The sequence below is a fragment of the Phyllobates terribilis genome, unplaced genomic scaffold (genome assembly GCF_046119375.1).
Source record: "Phyllobates terribilis strain yellow unplaced genomic scaffold, ASM4611937v1 Scaffold_3__8_contigs__length_932513732, whole genome shotgun sequence".
NCBI classification, from domain to species: Eukaryota; Metazoa; Chordata; class Amphibia; order Anura; family Dendrobatidae; genus Phyllobates; species Phyllobates terribilis.
The window spans coordinates 316021565-316045597 of NW_027362763.1; the positions used below are offsets into that span (position 1 = coordinate 316021565).

General features: G+C 41.9%; 1 protein-coding gene across 22 annotated transcripts in view; it reads right to left on the reverse strand.

The window, feature by feature from the left end:
* Positions 1–24033, reverse strand: part of DLG1 (discs large MAGUK scaffold protein 1) — a 279892-nt gene that overhangs the window by 59285 nt on the left and 196574 nt on the right. For all 22 annotated transcript variants that reach the window (XM_073675022.1, XM_073675021.1, XM_073675018.1 and 19 more), the window contains 5 exons: positions 19945–20089; positions 17488–17614; positions 6754–6910; positions 5310–5412; positions 1675–1789 (listed from right to left, as the gene is read on the reverse strand). In XM_073675022.1, coding sequence (XP_073531123.1) covers positions 1675–1789; positions 5310–5412; positions 6754–6910; positions 17488–17614; positions 19945–20089 — 647 coding nt within the window. The remainder of the gene's footprint in view (positions 1–1674; positions 1790–5309; positions 5413–6753; positions 6911–17487; positions 17615–19944; positions 20090–24033) is intronic.

Here is a 24033-nt window from a genome sequence, read left to right on the forward strand (position 1 = left end):
ACGGTAATTAGACACCCAAAAAAAAACATGCGGGGATCGCTCGTGCATGGCAGGCAATCCCCGTAAAGTTTTTTTGGCCGCGAAGCATATGGGGCAGAGACTCGAGCATGTCACTCAAATACCCACGATACTCAAAGCATACCAGAGCACCCGATGCAAAGTCAAGTAGCGAGCACTTGCGCTCAACACTAGTCGCCATATCGTCATCTTTTTTTCTTACTTTTGAAAAAAATCCCAACCCCATCACAACCCTAACCCCAGCACAACCCTAACCCTAGCACAACCCTAACCCTAGCACAACCCTAACCCTAGCACAACCCTAACCCTAGCACAACCCTAACCCCAAACCCAGGCCTAACCCAAGAGTTTATTTTTGATGCCGTTCCTCGTGCGGTATAAGTGATTAGACTACTTTATTCTTCGGGTCGGTGTGATTACAGCAATACCAGAATCATATGGGGTTTTTATGACTGACAGCTGTCACACACTAAAAGACGCATTTTTTGTAAAATCTAGTGTTTGCATCGCCATATTTTGAGAGCTATAATTTTTCCAGATTTTGGCAGACAGTCATGTGACGGCTTGTTTTTTTTATAATAATGTTTATTGATGGGTACATTATATTTTTAGTTTTGGTGGATTATTTTATTTTTTTTTTTTTCACTTTCTGAAAGTTTATATACTTTATTACTTTGTCCCACTCTGGGACTTTCACTTTTTTTTCTCTGATCGCCTGCATGGCACAGGAATGCAGCACCATCCCTGTGCTATGCAGGCTGTCAGCGCTGGACAGGGAGAAGATTGTTTGGAGATGCACTGCGCATGTCCAAACAATCTTCCTGCTGTCTGGTGACCCGGATGTTGTCATGACGACATCGGGTCGTCATGGCAACACCCGGAAAGCCTTTGCAGACAGCGCTGGAAGCCGGAAGAGGAGGTGAGTATCTGCGATGAACTTCGATCGCAGCATTGCGGGGGTTAATGTGCTGGGAGCGGTGCGTGTGTGCGCGCGCGATCACCATGACGTACTAATACGGGTCTGGCTCTTAAGTCCCAGGGCACAGACGCGTATTAGTACGTCAAATGTTATTAAGGGGTTAAAGGCAACTGGTTATGTTGGATAATGTTATTAACCTGCAGATATAGGGTAAATTTGCAGATTAATAGCATTAGAAAGGTGCCCTGCTGCCGTCCTCAAAGTGCAGCACCTGGGAAAAAAACTTTATTCCTCCCGGGAGCCGCAGGCCCTCAGTAATGCAGGTATGTCGGCGTGGCTACAGCTCACAGTACTGTGAGCGGCGGCTTTAAGCATGGCATGGAACATTGACTGACAGTAGGCTCTGCACTTATGAGCTGGCTGTTAGTCAAACTGTCGGGTAATGCTTACCTATGAGCTGTAGCAACGCCGATGAGCCTGTATGAAAAAGCTAGAGTGCCTCCTGTCCGGAAGGAATAAAGTTAAATTACTATCTCCCACTTTCAGTAAGGTAGGCGGGCACCTTCCTAACGATCAACCTGCAGATTAACACTACATCTGCAGGTTAATAGTGTTATCCGATGTGACAGGTTCCCTTTAAGAAAGGTCCACATTATAACAAAGCAACTGCATACAAAATTCTGTTTCTTTTGCAGTTATCTTATCAATAAAACAAGGTAAGTATTTTAAGATCTCACCTGACATATAGTGACCGTTTCTGACTCGTTCGGAGAGAGCCCGACCCTGAGCTGACGCTGCTGTTCATCATCTGTTCCCTAAGATCATGTATTTTTGCTTCAAAACGACTATATTCTGTATAGAAGAAAAAATTATATAAAAAAATACATGTAACCAATTGGTTATTTGCAAAACAGCAGTAATACTTCCAAACAAAAGAATCGACTGTTTATGGGGTACGGTTTGACCTTGCCAAAGTATTATGGTTTCCACATCAGAAATCGATACTGTTTTTGGACAGTTTTGAGTTCAGACATGGGTTTTTAAGCCTTTTTATTTGCAACCTTTTTACTTTAATGTCATGTTTGAAGTGGATTCCCTGGAACAGCTTTCAATATCTCACTTGAAACAAACTTACTGCATTAACAGCAATGTGGTTTTCCCAGTGAAATTGAAAAACTTACCCAGAGTATTTGAATCAATTTGTATGTGTATTTTGGAACAGAATGCGCATTAAAATTCATACAAACTCTGTGAGAACATACCCTTTCGTCACTTTCAGAATAATCTGACGTGTGTACAAGTGCGAAATAACACTTTCTGGACATTATATGACTTAAATCCTAAATGTTTTGTTTTGCAAGCTCTAATCATTAGAAGCCTAAGCAGGGTCTTTGTATTTCTTTGCATGTGTCTCCCTCCAGCCTCCTTCGCCTCCCCTCTCCATAGACTTTTATGGGCAGAAGGTGGAATCCGATCCTTTGCTGAAGCCAGATGTAGACAGATTTGAACAATTTTTGATTGTGAATGACTAGTCGGGAAATTTGCCATTTTTTATTACAAAGTTTCTTTTCTAGACATGTGCGATTGATTTATGAAAAAAATAAAGTTTGCTAATCTCTGTGGGTCTAACAAGGTACACTTAACTATAGGATGAAAAGAAAAGCATCTTGTTTTTAAGCAAACAGTAATTTAAACGCCTTCAATTTATTAGCACTAGTCCTTGGATAGTCATTGGTAGAATAACAAGCCTATTGCACTATTCAGGCCAAAGGAAAATGGTAGATGGCCAATTTAGGAAAGAAACAGGGTCAAGATTATCTGGAAATAGAAGGTGATGTCACTACCCAAATCCAGAATCAGACTTAACCACAAGACCTAGTTCAAAATTAAAGTAATCTGGAATGGCATTACAGGCCCACATACATAGTCAAGTTGATGAAAATGAATTACTTCATCCAAAAGGATTGATCTTCAGGGAAGACAACAAACAAACAATGGTTTCATCCAGACAAAAAATAGAATTTCAGAGTTTGAAATAGATTTTGCGGTGAAGATTTCTTAAAAGAAGGTTAGTTTGTAGCCTGCTGCTACTGTACATGAATGACCAGGCTGAATCGACTAATGGGCAACATACAATAGATACAATGTTTTGATCGCCTTTTATTGCAATGTTGGGGCGACCAAAAAAAATTGTAATTCTCAATTTTTTTCCTCAGCTACGCAGTCTATCAATCTGATTAATTAATATTTTGATAGATTGGTCATTTCTAAAAACGGCGATACCAAATGTGTATTTTTAATCTTTTTTTTACATGTTTTACTGTATTTAATAGTCCCCCTTAGGAGACCTGAGGCTACAATCGGCCGGCGTTCACAGGAGGATTGTGAGGACCATCACAGGTGTCTTCAGCAGACCCCCAGCTGTCATGACAACCCATCGGCACCCCACGATCACGTGACGGGGGCGCCGATGAGCAGGATAAATGACAAGCTTCTTGTCTGTGCATAGTATATGCAGGGCTGTGGAGTCGGAGTCCAAATAAAATGGACTGACTCCTAAAATATATAATAAATTGGGTACAGTAGTTCAATGCAGTTTGTGGGGAATATTTTTTCATAAGAATTTGGGAAAAATGCAATGTCCTATAAATGTCTGTCCTATTCCTGATCTAAGGGTCTAAACTTTTAGCTGACATTAATCTGTGCTGCAGTTTATGTACATGATAAGTAGTGAAACTCCTCCTCTACAGATAAGGGGAAAAAAAACTCACAGAGAAGGAATGCCTGCACTCATCTCAGAACTGCTGGAGTGAACAGGAAAGCAGGATTAAGAACAAAAAAAGAACAGGTTCTCACTTTTAGAAACGGATAATGCTTCAAACATGATAAGTACTATTATACTGATAAATGAAAATAATGAAGATGAATAGCAGCTAGAAGAACATTTCAGATTCAGCATGTTGGAGATGGAAGGCCACAGTCCTGTTCCCATAATGGAGGAACAAACAGATATTACTACAGAAGAACAGCAAAATGATTCTTTACAATTAGATAATCTTGTTGAAGCTGCTTCACACCTCTCTCCTATTCATCACATGCGCTGTGTTGTGCACACACTGCAGCTAGCAAAAAGAGATCATCTGCAAGAGGGACATGCTGCAACTCTGATTAGCAAAGTGAGGAAATTGGCTATTGCTGCCAGAACCCCTAAAATTAATTCCATCTTGAAGAGATGTGCTGGAGAAGGGGCAATTGTGGAATTACAACATTTTTCACTTGCTCTCAAAGAAGTAGAAGTGTTCAATCGTTCATCAAAACTGACTCTGCACGAGGCAATTTCTTTATACCCCGAAATTGTTAGAGATGTTGCCCATGTGGTTACTGCTTTGCCACCAACCCAAGTTAGTGTAGAGAGGTTGTTCTGTAGCCTTAAAATAATTAGGTCAGATTTGAGGTCATCTATGAAGGAGGATCTGATGGAGGCAATACTAATTCTCAGAACAAATTCATAGACTGCACAAATGTTATTCAGCACGTTTTTGTTGAAAACTGTTTTTTTCCCCACTTACTGCATAGTGTATAATAAATTGCAAATATGAAAGTTTTTTTTGTTCTAAAGTTGTATTCCAATAAATATATTTTATGTTCTACCTAAATAGCTTGATTATTGTATCATAATAATGATTAAAAGCCTGATGTTACCATTTTACTACAGTAAATTTCTCACTTAAACATGAGCCATGTATGAGGGAGTTGGAGTCATGGAAATTGAGGAGTCAGCGTGTGAGCCCGCATCAAAGGCAGGTATACGACAAATGATGTAAATAAAAGTCATCAGTCGTGAAGGAGTTAATATGTAGAAAGACATTAAGGAGACCCAATTCGCAAGCTTTAGAGCTCATTCACAAGTCCGATTTTGTCATATGAATGCTATCCATAGTTTTCACAGATAGCACGTGTACCTACAATATTCTATGGGGCTGTGCACATGTCCAATTTTTTCCTCAGACTGAGGGGTCCGCAGTAAATATCGGAGACATATCCTGACTTTGATCCAAGAGTCGGATCAAGATTGGCAATATAAGTCTATGGGTCCGATTTTTCATGGACTGTCAGAAAGGAGAAGCTGGAGAAACTTTTTTTTTTTTCCTCCACATGCGAGAAAAACGGATGACACTCGGGCCACACTCTGATCAAACTGACTGAAGTCTGATCAGAATAACCAAGCCGTTTTTCTCATACATGGAAAATACTGACGACTGAATGAGCCCTTAATTTCATGAACTGCATTTGTTTCTATCATGCAAAAAAAAAAACTTCTTAAAAACACAGCTCTCTATAAATAACCAGGAGAAAAAAAAACACTGCTTACCTTCTGGACGGTATTGTGCAATAATTGTCACAGTTTGACCAGCATTTTTCAGAGCTGCAGCTGCTTGTTCATGAGTGGCTGCTCGGAGATCAACACCATTAACCTAGGAGATTAAGAATAAAAGGCCATGGCACCACATTAGATGTGTCAGAAGGGAGGTAAACAATGCCATACTCAAGTTTATGAAACAAAAGAAATCCAGAAAAATCTTAATTAATCGGCAGGACATGATAGCCATATTTACATAAGCAGGGTTAGTAAACATGCCTAAAGTCCCATCAACAGCTGATCACATTTTTTCTGCAGGCATAAAAATCATCAATTGGCAGTATAAGCCCTTGTGAAACAAGAATGTGCTGCAGACAGTAATGCAAGTGTATGAATAATGATAATATCCATTAGTCCCTATACTTTTCGCATTGTGCTGATGATCGAATCATGTAAATGAAGCTAAATGAGTGGTGATATAGTCTGCATAGTCAACTACGGTATATACTGAAATGGCATTAGTTTCAGGCGGCAGCGTCTTTGTGCATTTTGTATCTTTGCATCTCTTTTTCAACTTAAAGGGGTTGTCTACTACTGATAATCCCTAACTAAACAGTTAAATTACCCATCGCAAAAATAAATGAATAAATACCTTCAGGCCTGGCTTCATTCCTCTGATGTCAACCAGGCGATTATGTGACATTGGCTTTAACGTTCACGAGTCATAACAATCATACAGAACGTAAGTAAACATTTGTTTTTTCAAGAAGGGCAACTTAGCGTTAAAAAGGGGTTGTCTAATAGTGTACAGCCCCCTTTAAGTAAATCATATCTTACCATTCTGCACTTGTGTGAATATATGCATTTGAGCGTATTTATAACAGCAGTTTTGCTTGTATTTTATTTCCTATTTTTAATGTTACACCAAAAGAATCACACAATACAACTTCCCATTACATTAGCCGTTCTGTTGGATTGATCTACTTTCTATTTGTGAGTGACATGCTTGCCATCGCCTGTCCTAGGGCAATATTAAATCCATACTTTAGTCCATTACACCACTATGTTCATGACTAATAAAATCAATCTGCAAAATTTCTGTTTATTAGTTGAGGCATGTACGAGATTTAAAGAAACCATTCACTAGGGGCTGATATTTGGAGAGAAGGAAAATACTTTTCAATGAAATGCTAAGGATGTTCTTACTGATGATTCATCCCACTAATTTATAAAATAGAAAAAAATATTATATAATATATAATTTAACTTCACACTCCCAGTCCCTGCAGCTCTTCTACTCATGTGCCCCCAAGTCACAGTTTTTGGCTGTTAATCTTGGAGTTCAAATTATACACCTGCTCCTTAGGATAGGGAATGTGACTTCGATATACACTCAAGTAGTATGTAACATGCAGCCGGGGAAAACTCCAAGAAATCTTAGATAACTAAAACATACCGACATAATACGGTCCCCTTTCCTAAGCTCTCCACTTAAATCGGCAGGTCCCCCAGCGAGAATAAAGGAGATAAAGATTCCTTCACCATCTTCACCACCAACAATGTTGAAGCCTAGGCCTGTGGCACCTCGAAATAAAATAATTTTTCGTGGTTCCCTACAACAAAGACAAAAAGATTGTGTTCCCTATGAATGAAGAATCACCCCAAAATCTGGTTAAAAACCATTAGAAGAAAAAAAACAAAAGCTAGGATTAGGTAGTGGAAAGAAAATGTATTTCTGTTTATAACAAATTTTAGCAAAAGAGTATCTTTAATCAAAATTTTTTTATTTTTTTACACTATTGGTGCTTACTGCATAGCGCCACCTGAAAACAGAAGACGCTGTGCAATGTTAAATGAATCCAAACAGATTGAAGTGAAGTTTCTGTTCCCTAATGTGATCCCAAAAAGATACAATTTGCAAGGAAGAATGCGCAAGAATTTCAGCCTCTCGATGTGCAAAACTGATAGACTTACCCCAAGCGACTTGCAGCTGTAATCACAGCAAAAGGTGGCACTGCAAAGTATTAACTCAAGGGGGCCGAATAATATCGCACGCCCCACTTTTCAGTTTTTAATTTGTTAAAAAAGTTAAAAATATTCAATAAATTTTGTTCCACTTCACGATTGTGTCCCACTTGTTGATTCTTCCCAAAAAAATTTGAATTTTATATCTATGTTTGAAGCCAGAAATGTGGCAAAAGGTAGAAAAGTTCAAGGGGGCCAAATACTTTCACAATGCACTGTGTGTATAGATCTCCATCTATCTATCTACACACACACACACACACACACACACACACACACACACACACACACACACACACACAGGGTGGGTTATTTATATGGATACACCTAAATTAAATGGGAATGGTTGGTGATACCAACTTAATGTTTGTGGCAGATTAGTATATGGGAGGGGGAAAACTTTTCCAGATGGGTGGTGACCATGGCGGCCATTTTGAAGTCGGCCATTTTGGATCCAACTATTTTTTTCAATGGGAAGAGGGTCATGTGACATCATATATACACTGCTCAAAAAAATAAAGGGAACACTTAAACAACAGAATATAACTCCAAGTAAATCAAACTTCTGTGAAATCAAACTGTCCACTTAGGAAGCAACACTGATTGACAATCAATTTCACATGCTGTTGTGCAAATGGAATAGACAATAGATGGAAATTATTAGCAATTATCAAGACACCCTCAATAAAGGAGTGGTTCTGCAGGTGGGGACCATAGACCACATCTCAGTACCAATGCTTTCTGGCTGATGTTTTGGTCACTTTTGAATGTTGGTTGTGCTTTCACACTCGTGGTAGCATGAGACGGACTCTACAACCCACAGAAGTTGCTCAGGTAGGGCAGCTCACCCAGGATGGCACATCAATGCGAGCTGTGGCAAGAAGGTTTGCTGTGTCTGACAGCGTAGTGTCCAGAGGCTGGAGGCGCTACCAGGAGACAGACCAGTACACCATGAGACGTGGAGGGGGCCGTAGGAGGGCAACAACCCAGCAGCAGAAGCACTGCCAGAGCCCTGCAAAATGACCTCCAGCAGGCCACAAATGTGCATGTGTCTGCACAAACTGCTAGAAACCGACTCCATGAAGGTGGTATGAGGGCAGTATGAGGGCCCGACGTCCACAGATGGTGTTATGCTCACAGCCCAACACCGTGCAGGACGCTTGGCATTTGCCACAGAACACCAGGATTGGCAAAGTTGCTACTGGCACCCTGTGCTCTTCACAGATGAAAGTGGGTTCACACTGAGCACATGTGAACGACGTGACAGAGTCTGGAGACACCATGGAGAGTGATCTGCTGCCTGCAACATCCTTCAGGATGACTGGTTTGGCAGTGGGTCAGTAATGGTGTGGGGTGGCATTTCTTTGGAGGGCCGTACAGCCCTCCATGTGCTCGCCAGAGGTAGCCTGACTGCCATTAGGTACCGAGATGAGATCCTCAGACCCCTTATGAGACCATATGCTGGTGCGGTTGGCCCTGGGTTCCTCCTAATGCAGGACAATGCCACACCTCATGTGGCTGGAGTGTGTCAGCAGTTCCTGCAAGATGAAGGCATTGAAGATATGGACTGGCCCACCCGTTCCCCAGACCTGAATCTGATTGAGCACATCTGGGACATCATGTCTTGCTTCATCCACCAACGTCACGTTGCACCACAGACTGTCCAGGAGTTGGCGGATGCTTTAGTCCAGGTCTGGGAGGAGATCCCACAGGAGACCATCCGCAACCTCATCAGGAGCATGCTCAGGCATTGTAGGGAGGTCATACAGGCACGTGGAGGCCACACACAATACGGAGCCTCATTTTAACTTGTTTTAAGGACATTACATCAAAGTTGGATCAGCCTGTAGTGTGTTTTTCCACTTTAATTTTGGGGGTGACTCCAAATCCAGGCCTCCATTAGTTAATAAATTTGATTTCCATTGATTTTTGTGTGATTTTGTTGTCAGCACATTCAACTTTGTACAGAACAAGTATTCAATGAGAATATTTCATTCAGATCTAGGATGTGTTATTTCACTGTTCCCTTTATTTTTTTGAGCAGTGCACATATATATTTTATTTATATATATATATATATATATATATATATATATATATATATATATATATATATATATATATATATATATATATATATATATATATATATATACATACATATATATATATATACATATATATATATATATATATACATACACATACATACATACATATATATATATATATATATACATACATACATACATACATACATACATGTATATATATATATATATATATATATACACATACATACATATATATATATACATACACATATATATATATATATACATACACATACATACATATATATATACATACATATATATATATACAAAAGTAGGTGGACAGAATGTGTAATAAGGTTATGAAGAGGGAGGTTTATCAAACACTTAATTGCAGCCGCCTGTCTGGATCATCCTCCAATAAACCATGAATTAGACGTGGACGATAAGCTTTCCACCTAATAGATTTCAGGATTCGCATGATAGAAGCTCGTGAAATTCCCAATTCCAAAGAGGCTCTTCTGGTGGACTTTTTTGGACTCTGAACAAATGTTTCAGCAACAAGTTGTTTATTATCTTCTGTACAGACTGTTTTGGGTCGACCGGATTTTGGAGCATTAAGGATTGAGCCAGTGGCATTGAATTTGTCACGAATGCAGTAAATGGTTTGTCTCTTTGGGGCTTGAGTACCAAATGTTTCAACCCAATTTGCTGTAAAGGTTTCAGTATTTTGAGATTTCCAATACGCTTTTAAAATCCATTTTCTTTGATCCGTATTTAAATTATTTGCCATTATGTGTTATCTGAATTATCTGAAAAGAAAACAGATTTGGGGGGAGATCTATTTGTGAAAACTAGATCTATGAAACTGGCTCAGTTACCCTTAGCAACCAATCAGATTCCACCTTTCATTTTCCAAAGAGTGTGAGGAATGAAAAGTGGAATCTGATTGGTTGCTAAGGACAACTGAGCCAGTTTCACTTTACACCATGTTTGATAAATCTCCCCCTTCATAACCTTGTTACACTTTCTGTCCACCTACTTTTGGACCACCCTGTATATACAGTACAGACCAAAAGTTTGGACACACCTTCTCATTTAAAGAAATTTCTGTATTTTCATGACTATGAAAATTGTACATTCACACTGAAGGCATCAAAACTATGAATTAACACATGTGGAATTATATACTTCACAAAAAAGCGTGAAACAACTGAAAATATGTCATACTGTAGGTTCTTCAAAGTAGCCACCTTTTGCTTTGATGACTGCTTTGCACACTCCTGGTATTCTCTTGATGAGCTTCAAGAGGTAGTCACCGGAAATGGTTTTCACTTCACAGGTGTGCCCTGTCAGGTTTAATAAGTGGGATTTCTTGCCTTATAAATGGGGTTGGGACCATCAGTTGTGTTGTGCAGAAGTCAGGTGGGATACACAGTCTACTGAATAGATTGTCAGAATTTGTATTATGGCAAGAAAAGCCTTAGTTACTTACTGGTAACGGGATTTTTCGGAGCCCATGACAGCACCACGAGAGAGAGGATCCGCCCATCAAGGACAGGAAAGCTACGGGTTAAAAAGAGCGGCACCTCTCTCCCGCCTCAGTTTAGTTAACAAAGCATGAGAGGACCGCCAAGGTTAATTACAACAAAACAAATTCATTCTAAGCCAATTACTTAACTAACTTCCCCCGAGAGTGCAAAAAAGGAAAATAACTACCGGAGTGCGAAAAACACAAGTGTAGGGAGGGAATATAAGGGAGCTATCATGGGCTCCGAAAAATCCCGTTACTGGTAAGTAACTAAGGCTTTATTCGTACTCCCATGACAGCACCACAAGAGAATTACAGAGACCAAAGGAGATTAGGGAGGGACCACAGCTTGAAGCACCCTTCTCCCAAAGGTGAGATCATAAGAGTCACCTAAATCCAATCTATAATACCTATAGAAGGTGGAGGGAGAAGACCAGGTGGCAGCCTTACATTTGTCTTCGATCGAAACCCCCGTCTTCTCTGCGCAGGAGGTTGCTACTGCTCTGGTGGAGTGAGCCCTCAACCCCTCCGGTACTTCCTTATCCCCCGAAGAGTAGGCGAGGGTGATGGCCTCTCTAATCCACCTCGCAATCGTAGATTTTGAAGCTTTACAACCTTTCCTAGCCCCCTGATGGCATATAAATAGGGAACTATCTTTCCTAAAACTGTGTGAAACCTCCAGGTATTTAAGTACGGCACCTCCTAACATCCAATGTGTGTAGTTTCTCCTCTTTCTGATTCTTAGGGGGAAAACAAAAAGTTGGAAGATTAACCTCCTGAGTCCTATGGAATCGTGAGACTACCTTTGGAAGAAAGGCTGGGTCAGGATTTAATTCAATTCTATCATCCAGAATTTGAGTAAATGGTGGGGATATAGAAAGAGCCTGTATGTCACTTACTCTTCTGGCTGAAGTCAGGTCAACTAACAGGGCTGTTTTAAGAAGAATCATTTTATGGGAGGCTGAATCTAGGTGCTCGAAGGGAGGGTTAGTCAAGGCATTTAGGACTAGATTTAAATCCCAGGGAGAGGATTTAGTTTTAATAATAGGTCTACAACTAAGAGGCTTTTATAAACCGTGCTCCCAATAATTAGCCGCTATATCAGAAGAAAACAAAGCTCCCAAAACCGAAACTTGTACTTTCAATGTACTAGTGGTAAGGCCCTGTTCTAAACCCCGCTGTAGAAATTCTAGTATTTTCCCAATAGGAGCCCATCCTCTGGTTTAAATTTTGAAAAGGACAGAAACTTCGTCCAAGTCCTAGCGTAGATGCGGGTAGTAACGAGTTTTCTGCTACATAGGAGAGTGTTTCCTACATTTGTGGAAAAACCTTTGCTGGTTAACAACGCCCTTTCAAATTCCATGCCGTTAAATGAAGATTTGAGGCTGGAGGATGGGAAACCGGACCCGGAGTGAGAAGGTCCGGAATCTCCAGAAGAACCCAGGGGTCTGATATGGACATTCTCCGGAGGCAAGAGAACCACGGCCTCTTGGGCTAAAAGGGGCATAGGAGGATCATTCTGGCTTTGTCTGTCCTGATTTTCCTTATGACTGACGGAAGCAGGACCATGGGAGGGAATGCATACGCCAAAGGAAACTCCCAGGGAACCATGAAGGCGTCCACTGCCAGGGGCCTTTCTCTGGGGTTTAGGGAACAAAACGCTGCCACCCTTCGATTGGATTTTGTCGCAAACAAGTCCACTGTTGGAAGACCCCACATTGCCACAATCCTGGAAAATATCTGAGGGTTCAAGGACCATTCTCCTTTTATGGAAGTACGGCTGAGAAAATCTGGTGTGACGTTTTCTTTTCCTCTTAGATGGACAGCAGAAAGGGAGAGACAATGATCCTCAGCATTCTGAAGAAGGATGTCTGCTACTCTAAGTCTTTTGAACGGGTTCCCCCTTGACGATTTATATATGCTACTGAGACTTGATTGTCCGAGAGTATATGGACATCCTGGCCCTGTAAATGTACAAGGAACTTATTGAACGCATAATCAACCGCCAAAAGTTCCTTAACATTTGAGGAAAACTGTACCTCATTTTCTGACCAGGTCCCCTGAATTAGGTTACCTTCAAAATGAGCTCCCCAAACTGTAGCACTTCTATCTGTAGTCAAGACTGGAGTAGGTTTACATTCCCAAGGGACTCCCCTAGAAAGATTAGTGTGTAGCAACCACCAACGAAGGGATTGTAAGGAGCGAGGGGCCAAGGTAAACTCCCGGTCTAGATGTCCATCTAGGATTGAGTAGTTATACAATATATCCCATTGAAGTGCCCTTGAGTGAAATTGGGACCAACGCACTGCGGTAAAACTTGAGGTCAGGGACCCTAATAACGACTTGGCTTTACGGAGTGACATAGAGGGTCTATCCATACAATATTTCACTAAGCCCTGGAATTTTGCAATCTTTTCTTCTGATAAATAGCATAACTGTCTTTCAGAATCTAAAATGACCCCCAGGAACTGTTGAGCTTTTAGTTTTGTCAACCTAGATTTTTCCAGATTTAGAAACCAACCTAGTACTTCTAGGACAGAAATTGTTACCTGAAGGTGGGCCTCGCATTGAACAAAGGAATTCCCCACTATCAGGAAATCATCACGGTAAGGGATTATTAAAATGTATTTTTCTCTTATATGGGCCATGACCTCTGCCACTAGTTTGGTAAAAACTCTCGGGGCTATAGCTAACCCAAAGGGAAGGGCGGTATACTGAAAGTGTTTAACCACCCCTCTTATTTCAATGGCCACCCTCAAATACTTTTGATAATCCTTATGAATGGGAACATGGTAATATGCGTCTTTGAGATCCAAAACTACCACATAACAGTGGGGAAAAAGTAATTTTATCATCGTTTTTAAGGATTCCATTTTAAAGGTGTCTATTTTAAGAAAGCTATTTAAGGATCTTAAATTTATGATTGTCCTGAAACACCCATCCGGTTTGGGGACCAGGAAGAGCGGGGAGTAGAATCCGTGACCCTCTTCTGTTTCCGGAACCACAATCAGGACGTTTTTCTTTATTAGGTCTTGAATTTCCGATACGAGGGCAGTCTGCCACTCTGGGGAGGAACTAGAGGGAAATTTAAGACCAACTCTAATCAGGCTCAAAATCCAATTACTATGTGAAATACGTTCCCAAGCCGGGAAAAATAATGACAATCTCCCTCCCACCTGGGCCGATTGTGATTCCCCTGGCTCCTGCTCATCTTTGGAGGAAGAACCAAAGAGTAGGCCTCTACCATTGCGACCTCTTTCTTCGAATTTCTCATGTTCTCTGAAAAATCTTCTTCGGACAAATTTCTTTTTCCGAAACGATTTCTTAAAAGAGAGTAGTAGAGGTACAGACGTAAATCCCTTCTTAGGATCTCCGGCTTTTTCCAACAGTTCATCCATGGTCTGGCCGAAAAGATATTCCCCCTCACAAGGAATTGTACAAAGTCTAGACTTCGTTTGTACATCTCCAGGCCAGCATTTAAGCCATAGGGCTCGCCGAGCAGCATTGATAGGGCTCGCCGAGCAGCATTTGGTAGAGCTGATGATTTTGCTGCCAATCTAACAGAGTCCGCAGACGCATCAGCAAGAAAGGCCGCTGCACCCTGGACTAGGGGAAGGGAAGAAATAATCTCCTTCCTGGAGACACCCTCCTTTAGTTGGTTGTCTAGCTGTTCCAGCCAGACCATCAGGGCTCTGGATGTGCAGGTGGCTGCCACTGCTGGTTTCAGGGCTCCTGCAGCTGTCTCCCATGCACCTTTCAGGAAGGTATCGGCTCGTCTGTCCAGGGGGTCTCTTAATGCTCCCAAGTCGTCAAAGGGGAGAGAAGACTTTTTTGATGCCTTAGCAATGGCAACATCTAGCCTTGGTGCTTTTGACCAAGAGGAACATGCGGCATCATCAAATGGATAACTCTTTTTGAAGGAGGGAGGAACGCTGCCACTCTCTATCAATAAGATCTTTAACTTTTGTATTCATGGGGAAACATCTCTTCTTTTTCTGACCTAATCCCCCAAACATTACATCCTCTATACAGATTTTTCTGGTCTCATGTCCACAATGCCCATGGTAGTTCGGACAGCTTTCACCAAGGCATCAACCTCCTGCAGAGGAAAACACTGTCTATCAGACTCGCTATTAGAGGAAGAGAGGAAAGAGGAAGAAATGTCTGAGATATCAGAGTCTGAGCCTGGCTGAGGGTCCCGAGGAGAATGCCTGGACTCAGAATTCCCTCGCAAAGCCTTGCCTATTTCTTCTTTAATTAAAGTCTTTAGACCTAAGGAAAACCCCGGAGTTTCTTCTTACTACATGCATCAGGGAGCGGATTGCTGCACAGGGCACATTCCTTATGTTTAGTTTTAAATGAACATTTATTGTTCGTAGAAGCAGAAGAATCCATCTTAACTGGAGGAGGATCACGCCGAACAACCGGACCTTCCTTCCTGCTTTTTGCGGTGAACTTTCTAGTTGAACGATTGGACCCAGACCGGGAACGTCGTTGCACCGCCTGTTGTGAGGGCTCCCCAGAGGGCTGCTCCTGCAGCAGTTGTTCTTGCTGAGGTGATAGCTGCTCCTGTGCATCTCCCATGTTTACCAAGGAAAAAAAAAAAAACAATGGGCTGGGAAGCACCTCTGTATGTTGCCAGGTTCTTTTTATACTGGCCATACCTGGTACCTGTGTGGTGGGTCTTCAGAAGGAATTTCCCCCTCCCCCCCCAGGGGGGCTGATCACTAGCTGTTAGCAGCACTGGCGGAACGCCTCCAGACTTTCCGCCCATCCGGTGAACAAACTCCTGCTCCGGCGTGCTCACCATGCTCACATGCGGTCCCTACTTCCTGGCCGCACGCGAGCTCAGCCCACTTACAGGTGGAGCCTCCGATGCACCGGAAACACGTCACAGGGCCGAGCCTCTCACGTTCCCCGCCGGCGCGGCCCAGATCTCTTGCGTAGTCTAGCGGGGGGGGGGGGGATGCCCGCATGCGGCTACACACATGGCAGACCATCTACCTCCACGAGAGGGGATGTAACGCCGGCCACAACGCACACGGAGGTGCCCCAATGAGCCCTGCCATGGCGTTTCCAGAGGTCCAGGACCGACTAGGGCACGAAACTTCACCGCTCCAGACACCCTATCGATTCAGTCTGGGGCAAGAGACCATCTTCATCCTGGAGGTAAGCCTGAGAGGTCTCCCATCAAGGACAGGAAACCTAAACTGAGGCGGGAGAGAGGTGCCGCCCTTTTTAACCTGTAGGTTTCCTGTCCTTGATGGGCGGATCCTCTCTCTCGTGGTGCTGTCATGGGAGTACGAATAAAAAGCAGCCAAGTAAAGAAAAATGAGTGGCCATCATTACTTTAAAGAAATGAAGGTCAGTCAGTCCGAAAAATTGGGCAAACTTTGAAAGTGTCCCCAAGTGCAGTTGCAAAAACCATCAAGCGCTACAAAGAAACTGGCTCACATGAGGACCGCCCCAGGAAAGGAAGACCAAGAGTCACCTTTGCTTCTGAGGATAAGTTTATCCAAGTCACCAGCCTCAGAAATCGCAGGTTAACAGCAGCTCAGATTAGAGACCAGGTCAATGCCACACAGAGTTCTAGCAGCAGACACATCTCTTCAACAACTGTTAAGAGGAGACTTTGTGCAGCAGGCCTTCATGGTAAAATAGCTGCTAGGAAACCACTGCTAAAGACAGGCAACAAGCAGAAGAGACTTGTTTGGGCTAAAGAACACAAGAAATGGACATTAGACCAGTGGAATTCTGTGCTTTGGTCTGATGAGTCCAAATTTGAGATCTTTGGTTCCAACCACCGTGTCTTTGTGCGACGCAGAAAAGGTGAACAGATGGACTCTACATGCCTGGTTTCCACCGTGAAGCATGGAGGAGCAGGTGTGATGGTGCTTTGCTGGTGACACTGTTGGGGATTTATTCAAAATTGAAGGCATACTGAACCAGCATGGCTACCACAGCATCTTGCAGCGGCATGCTATTCCATCCGGTTTGCGTTTAGTTGGACCATCATTTATATTTCAACAGGACAATGACCCCAAACACACCTCCAGGCTGTGTAAGGGCTATTTGACCAAGGAGGAGAGTGATGGGGTGCTACGCCAGATGACCTGGCCTCCACAGTCACCAGACCTGAACCCAATCGAGATGGTTTGGGGTGAGCTGGACCGCAGAGTGAAGGCAAAAGGGCCAACAAGTGCTAAGCATCTCTGGGAACTCCTTCAAGATTTTTGGAAGACCATTTCCGGTGACCACCTCTTCAAGCTCATCAAGAGAATGCCAGGAGTGTGCAAAGCAGTCATCAAAGCAAAAGGTGGCTCCTTTGAAGAACCTAGAATATAAGACATATTTTCAGTTGTTTCACACTTTTTTGTTAAGTATATAATTCCACATGTGTTAATTCATAGTTTTGATGCCTTCAGTGTGAATGTACAATTTTCATAGTCATGAAAATACAGAAAAATCTTTAAATGAGAAGGTGTGTCCAAACTTTTGGTCTGAGATCTATATCTATCTATCTATCTATATATATATATATATAAATGGAGGCTCTTAGCCAGCGACATATGGGACTTACCTTGTTAAATCATCATCATCTCCAAGCATTCCTTTTGGGACAGGGGAATATCGGCTAGGGGACGGTGGTAATGGATGTCCAAGAAATCCAGGAGAATTGATATGATTATCTGTTTGCTGAGAATATGCTGCACACAAAGCATAAAAAGTGCGAAACATTAGTATAAAGAAATTATACACAAAGAATCATGATTGATAAAAAAAAAAACAAAAAAAAAAAAAAAACAATATCTGTCAGTTTTGCAGGACTTGAGAGTGCATTTTGACAGTATAATTGTGCAGAATATATTGCACGGCCGAAAGCATGTGTTCTATACTTTTAAAGCGCACCTGTCGGCAGGATTGTGCTCAGTAAACTACAAACACTGTCAGGTGGGTGACATTACACTGATTAATAGGATACCTTAGTTGATGAAATCCGCCCTGTGATTCTTGTGTAATCTTTACTTTCAGTTTGGAGATAATGATATGCTCGTGCTTCGGGGCGGCCTTCACTGACCTGCCTCCTATTTTACCTAGCCCTGAACTACTAGATGTTAGAACTCTCCTGTTAGGTTTTTTCTATCTTGCTGGTCAAATGACCTTGTTTGCCTATTTAATCCTGCTCCGCCCTCCTGGCCCTGCTGGACTTCATTGTAATTTCTACTCTTAAGTTAGCCTGGTGCTTAGTTTCCTTTCTCAGTCTGTTTAGCTTGGTCTTCGGACCTTTATGTTCTATGTTGTGTGTTTGTCTTTTACTGCTACAATTTCTGCTAGGAGGTGCCCAACATTATCCCAGTCCCTAGTTCTTGTAGGGATCCCTCCCTTGCATCTATAGGTCTTCGTACAGACTAGCTGAGGACTTTAGCGGGTCTGATCGCAGGATCAGGTTCCCAGTTACATCGTAGGGATCTAGCTTAGTTCTATTGTAGGGACAGATCTCCTTTCTTTCCTTAGTGCTTGTAGCAGATCATAACACTAGATGCATTATGTAAAATACATAGAGAAAAGTGGTGCCGTTTTGAGCTTCAGCAGCGGCAGCCAGACATAAACAGCTGATTAGTGGGGGTGATCGGTGTCTGAACCCTACCTATCAGACTTTAATGACCTATTCTAAGATTAGTCAACCCCATTTAAGAGAAAATATTCTTAGACTAGCTTGTCGGGGACTTCTACCTGTCCCAGTTGACTTGACAGTTCTCTCCCTGTGTGTAATATTTATTTATTTTACTTCGGGAGAGACTTTTTAGGTAAAGTAATTGGGGGAGGAGAGAAGCTGGCAATTTTACAAAGTATGGTAGGTTTTCTCTGAAACACTGCAGCACTTCAGAGTAAAGCATACCTGACTGCAGTCACACCGACAGTGTCCGATTCATGCTGCCTGTGGTTCAGGTGGCATGAATAGGATGACAGGTCCATTGTACACTTGCGGTTTAGGTATGGCATGTCTACCTGGCCGTCACATTTATGAACTTGTTAGTCATTCTTTGGTCATATAGGGCTTGACTTAATAAGCAATTTTTGCAAGAATTCTAGCAGAAAACAGCTTGAAATATTGAAAAAAAATTTGCAACTTGAAGTTGAGGAAATATTTTGTGACCAAGATTTTTTATGCCAGTTCAACCCAGCTAAATCAACTTTTGGAAAAGTGGGCGGTGTGAGAGCAGGCCATTGCATCGTGAAGCGTGCCTAGACAAATTCAGAATTGACACTCCAGTGGCATAAATTAGGACAGAAATGAACACTAGTCCCTGGCACGCCTCTTAAATTCAGCACATCTTACTCCACCGCTCCCTTTATTAAGACTGGCTATACAAAAACAGAGACCTCAGTGGATATATAGCATAAATAGATAACACATAAGGAAATCCAGCAGCCGCAGGAAATGAGGCAAATACCGTATGTCTTATTCTATTGGTGACCATTATAAACAAGGGAGTAAAAAAATAAATAAAAGACATACAGAGTGGAAGATCGGACACGGGTCTACGCGTTTCGAGCAACCACTCTTAGTTCTAAGCGGTTGCTCGAAATGTGTAGACTCGCATCCTATCTTCCATTCTGTATGTCTTTTTATTTTTACTCTTTTGTTTTTAGTGATTGCCAATAAAATAATGTTTTACCATACTTATCTCATTTCCTGCGGATGCTGGATTTCACAGTTTGCGGCTATACTCTCCACCCAGAAGCCAGTCTGGAGTCTCCGTGCACCACACCTTATATCAAGGCATTTTCCAGCACTTTGTGAGCAGATATAACTCCTTTTTACCTATAGATAACACATAACTAAACAACAATGACCATCTACCCACCAATGTTACTGAATGTATACCCATTAATAATTGAATATAATTCTCCAACTTCTTGCAAGTGAGATGAACAAGCACCACCAAGCTACTCGATACTATTCAGAAAAGACAATAAAGCTAAACAAGAAGGGTCAGTGAGGACATTTCTTCTTAACATATTCACCACTTACAATTTGTGATATCAGGAGGAGCATAGCTGTCATTCATAAACATGGTGGTCGGTTTTGCTACTTTGAGATACACAAAATCTGAAGTATTTTTTAAAGCAGTAACAGCTTCTTCATGAGAAACTTCTTCCAAGCACACAGAGTTTACCTGCAGGAAAAGAAATAAAATTAGAAGGTTACTACCATCTTATAAAGTGATGGCATATAACTAGGACCATTATGATTGATGAAGGTCTGACCTCTGGTACCCCCACAGATTAGGAATTGAGAGGTTTTGCTTATATTCATCTTGTACTAGTTTATCTATCTACCTTACAGAAAATAAGGATAAATAAGGATAATTCGATAGAATGAATCTATCAAAGTACACATAATAAAAAAAAAATTCAGACTGGAGAAATGCTTATAGTGACATAGTTGCTTTCTTTTTCTTCACCTAATCTTGAACTTGCTCTTTAGGGGCACCAGTGCTATACAGAACAGACTTCTGTATTCCTGTATCCTGTAGTGATCCTTCTGGTACATCAGGCTATGTATAAGAAAACAAGTGAATCCCCCTGACAACACTGCTATTGACAGAAAATCTCAGGACCATTATATCACAAAGAAAGTGCAGAACTATGTTCCTGGGAAATGGAGAAATAGCCAAACTGGGCACCCCACTCTGAAGTGTGTCAAAGACTAGTGCTTCAATTGCTTTTTTTTTTTTACTAAAAGATAATAAAACCAGAAAAAAAACAAAAAGTTCTTGAGTTGACCTCATATGAAATCTTAATTTTCTATTCAGTCATTTATTATACATGAGAATAGATGCTGGGCAACCACCACAATATTCACAGGGGTTGTGGCTTTAGCCTGCATAGCAGATTCAGTCTACTCTAAAGAAAAGGAGGATAAAAAAACATAAGTGCAAAAAAGATAATGAAAGTTTACAACTGGAAAATAAATTAAAAAAGCACTTTAAAAGAGTTTGTTTCATAAACAAAAGTTCTGCAACCACGTTTATTTTACCATTGATACTTACTGTACATTTTATTTGAGGACGTGTATTGTTACGCCAGTGAATGACGAGAGCAATTTTGCTGACTGCTTTGTGCCAACGTATAGTTAAACAAATTGACTGATTCCTCATTTTAATACATTTCATTTACTGTAAAACAATGTCCCAGCTCTCACTGCTAGAAATTCATAATCAGAGAAAGAACTTTGAAAAGTGCTACATTCACCCCATCAGGTGCATATAGAAAGATCCATACTGCTGTCATTAAATGAAACCCGTATTCACTGAATACAAACTTCTACCAGGAAAAGCAGGTGCACGGAAGATTACAATGCAGTAAATTAAAGGGGTTATCCAAGGACTACGGTATACATTGATCACCTATTCTTTGGATTGTATGAGGCAAACATCAGTCACCTCCACCGATCAGCTGTTTGCAGCTCCCACCGTGGCCGGATGTTAACAGTGTACGGAGCCAGATCAGCACAGATCCATTCACTGTGTGGTGACCTCTCCGGTATTGCGGCTCAGCTTCCAAACACTTTTATGAAATATATTGATGACTGTGATTTACTTTTAGCTACTGCTGCCCCATGCCATGATTTACCAAAAGTCACACTGGACAATTTTTTTTGTTTTTAATCATGCCCACCTAATGTGGTATGTCTGAACAGTCTTAAGCTCTTAGAGTTGATTCCTCCTGTGCTCTGGGGCATCTTTAACTCCTTCCCACTGACACAAATTTCATTTTTTTCCTCCCCTTCTTCCAAGAGCCATTTATTTTTCTGCCCACATAGTCGTATGAGGGCTTATTATTTTGGGAGACGAACTATACTTTTGAATGACACCATTCATTTTATGTGATGCACTGGAAAATGGGGACAAAGTGTTTCGAACAGTGAGATGCCACAATTGTTTTGGGATTTTTATTTACCAGGTTCACTATACTGTAAAACTGATCTGGCGATATGATTCTCCAAGTCATAACGATTACGCAGACACCAAAACATGCACACTGAGCTGATGTTTTTATCGATACCATTTTGGGCAAGATATTATGTATTGATCGCAGTTATTGCATTTTCTAGCGGTTTTAGCGGTGGGCGAAAAAGCGTCATTCTGTCGTTTGATTTTTTTTCTCATTACACCATTGTATTAATTTATTTTATATTTTGATAGATCAGACTTTTATGGACGTAGTGATACTAGATGTATTTTTTTTTTTTTTTTTTACTATTTTTTTTATTTTCACTTGTGAAAAGGAAGGAGATTTTAACTTATGGGTTTTTTTTTTTCATAGTTTTAAAAACATTTTATTTTCACCTTTTATTGTACTTGTTAGGACTTGAACCTGCTATCATCCGATCGCATGAGCTATACACAGAAATATATACACTGCTCAAAAAAATAAAGGGAACACTGAAATAACACATCCTAGATCTGAATGAATGATATATTCTCATTGAATACTTTGTTCTGTACAAAGTTGAATGTGCTGACAACAAAATCACACAAAAATCATCAATGGAAATCAAATTTATTAACCAATGGAGGCCTGGATTTGGAGTCACCCCCAAAATTAAAGTGGAAAAACACACTACAGGCTGATCCAACTTTGATGTAATGTCCTTAAAACAAGTCAAAATGAGGCTCAGTATTGTGTGAGGCCTCCATGTGCCTGTATGACCTCCCTACAACGCCTGGGCATGCTCCTGATGAGGTTGTGGATGGTCTCCTGTGGGATCTCCTCCCAGACCTGGACTAAAGCATCCGCCAACTCCTGGACAGTCTGTGGTGCAACGTGACGTTGGTGGATGGAGCGAGACATGATGTGCCAGATGTGCTCAATCAGATTCAGGTCTGGGGAACAGGCGGGTCAGTCCATAGCTTCAATGCCTTCATCTTGCAGGAACTGCTGACACACTCCAGCCACATGAGGTCTGGCATTGTCCTGCATTAGGAGGAACCCAGGGCCAACCGCACCAGCATATGGTCTCACAAGGGGTCTGAGGATCTCATCTCGGTACCTAATGGCAGTCAGGCTACCTCTGGCGAGCACATGGAGGGCTGTGCAGCCCTCCAAAGAAATGCCACCCCACACCATTACTGACCCACTGCCAAACCGGTCATGCTGAAGGATGTTGCAGGCAGCAGATCACTCTCCACGGCGTCTCCAGACTCTGTCACGTCTGTCACATGTGCTCAGTGTGAACCTGCTTTCATCTGTGAAGAGCACAGGGCGCCAGTGGCGACTTGCCAATCCTGGTATTCTGTGGCAAATGCCAAGCGTCCTGCACAGTGTTGGGCTGTGAGCACAACCCCCATCTGTGGATGTCGGGCCCTCATACCACCCTCATGGAGTCGGTTTCTAACAGTTTGTGCAGACACATGCACATTTGTGGCCTGCTGGAGGTCATTTTGCAGGGCTCTGGCAGTGCTACTCCTGTTCCTCCTTGCACAAAGGCAGAGGTAGAGGTCCTGCTGCTGGGTTGCTGCCCTCCTATGGCTCCCTCCACATCTCCTGGCATCTGCTCCATGCTCTGGACACTGTGCTGACAGACACAGCTACCCTTCTTGCCACAGCTCGCACTGATGTGCCATCCTGGATGAACTGCACTACCTGAACAACTTCTGTGGGTTGTACTGTAGACACCGCCTCATGCAACTGTACCTCTAGGGGTGAGAGCAATGTCAAAATGAAAAAGTGACCAAAACAGCAGCCAAAAAGGATGAGAACAGAGAAATGGTCTGTGGTCACCACCTGCAGAACCACTCCTTTATAGGGGGTATCTTGCTAATTGCCTATCATTTCTACCAGTTGTCTGCTCCATTTGCACAACAGCAGGAGAAATTGATTCACAATCAGTGTTGCTTCATAACTGGACAGGCAGATTTCACAGAAGTGTTATTGACTTAGAGTTACATTGTGTTGTTTAAGTGTTCCCTTTATTTTTTTGAGCAGTGTATATATCATGGCAAACAATCGGCACCCTGAGTTATAGGCACACCAATGGGTGCATAAAATGACACACCCCCCTGCCCGCAAACTAAGTGCTGCTGTCAAAAGTCACGGGCAGAGCTCCGCTCCACAC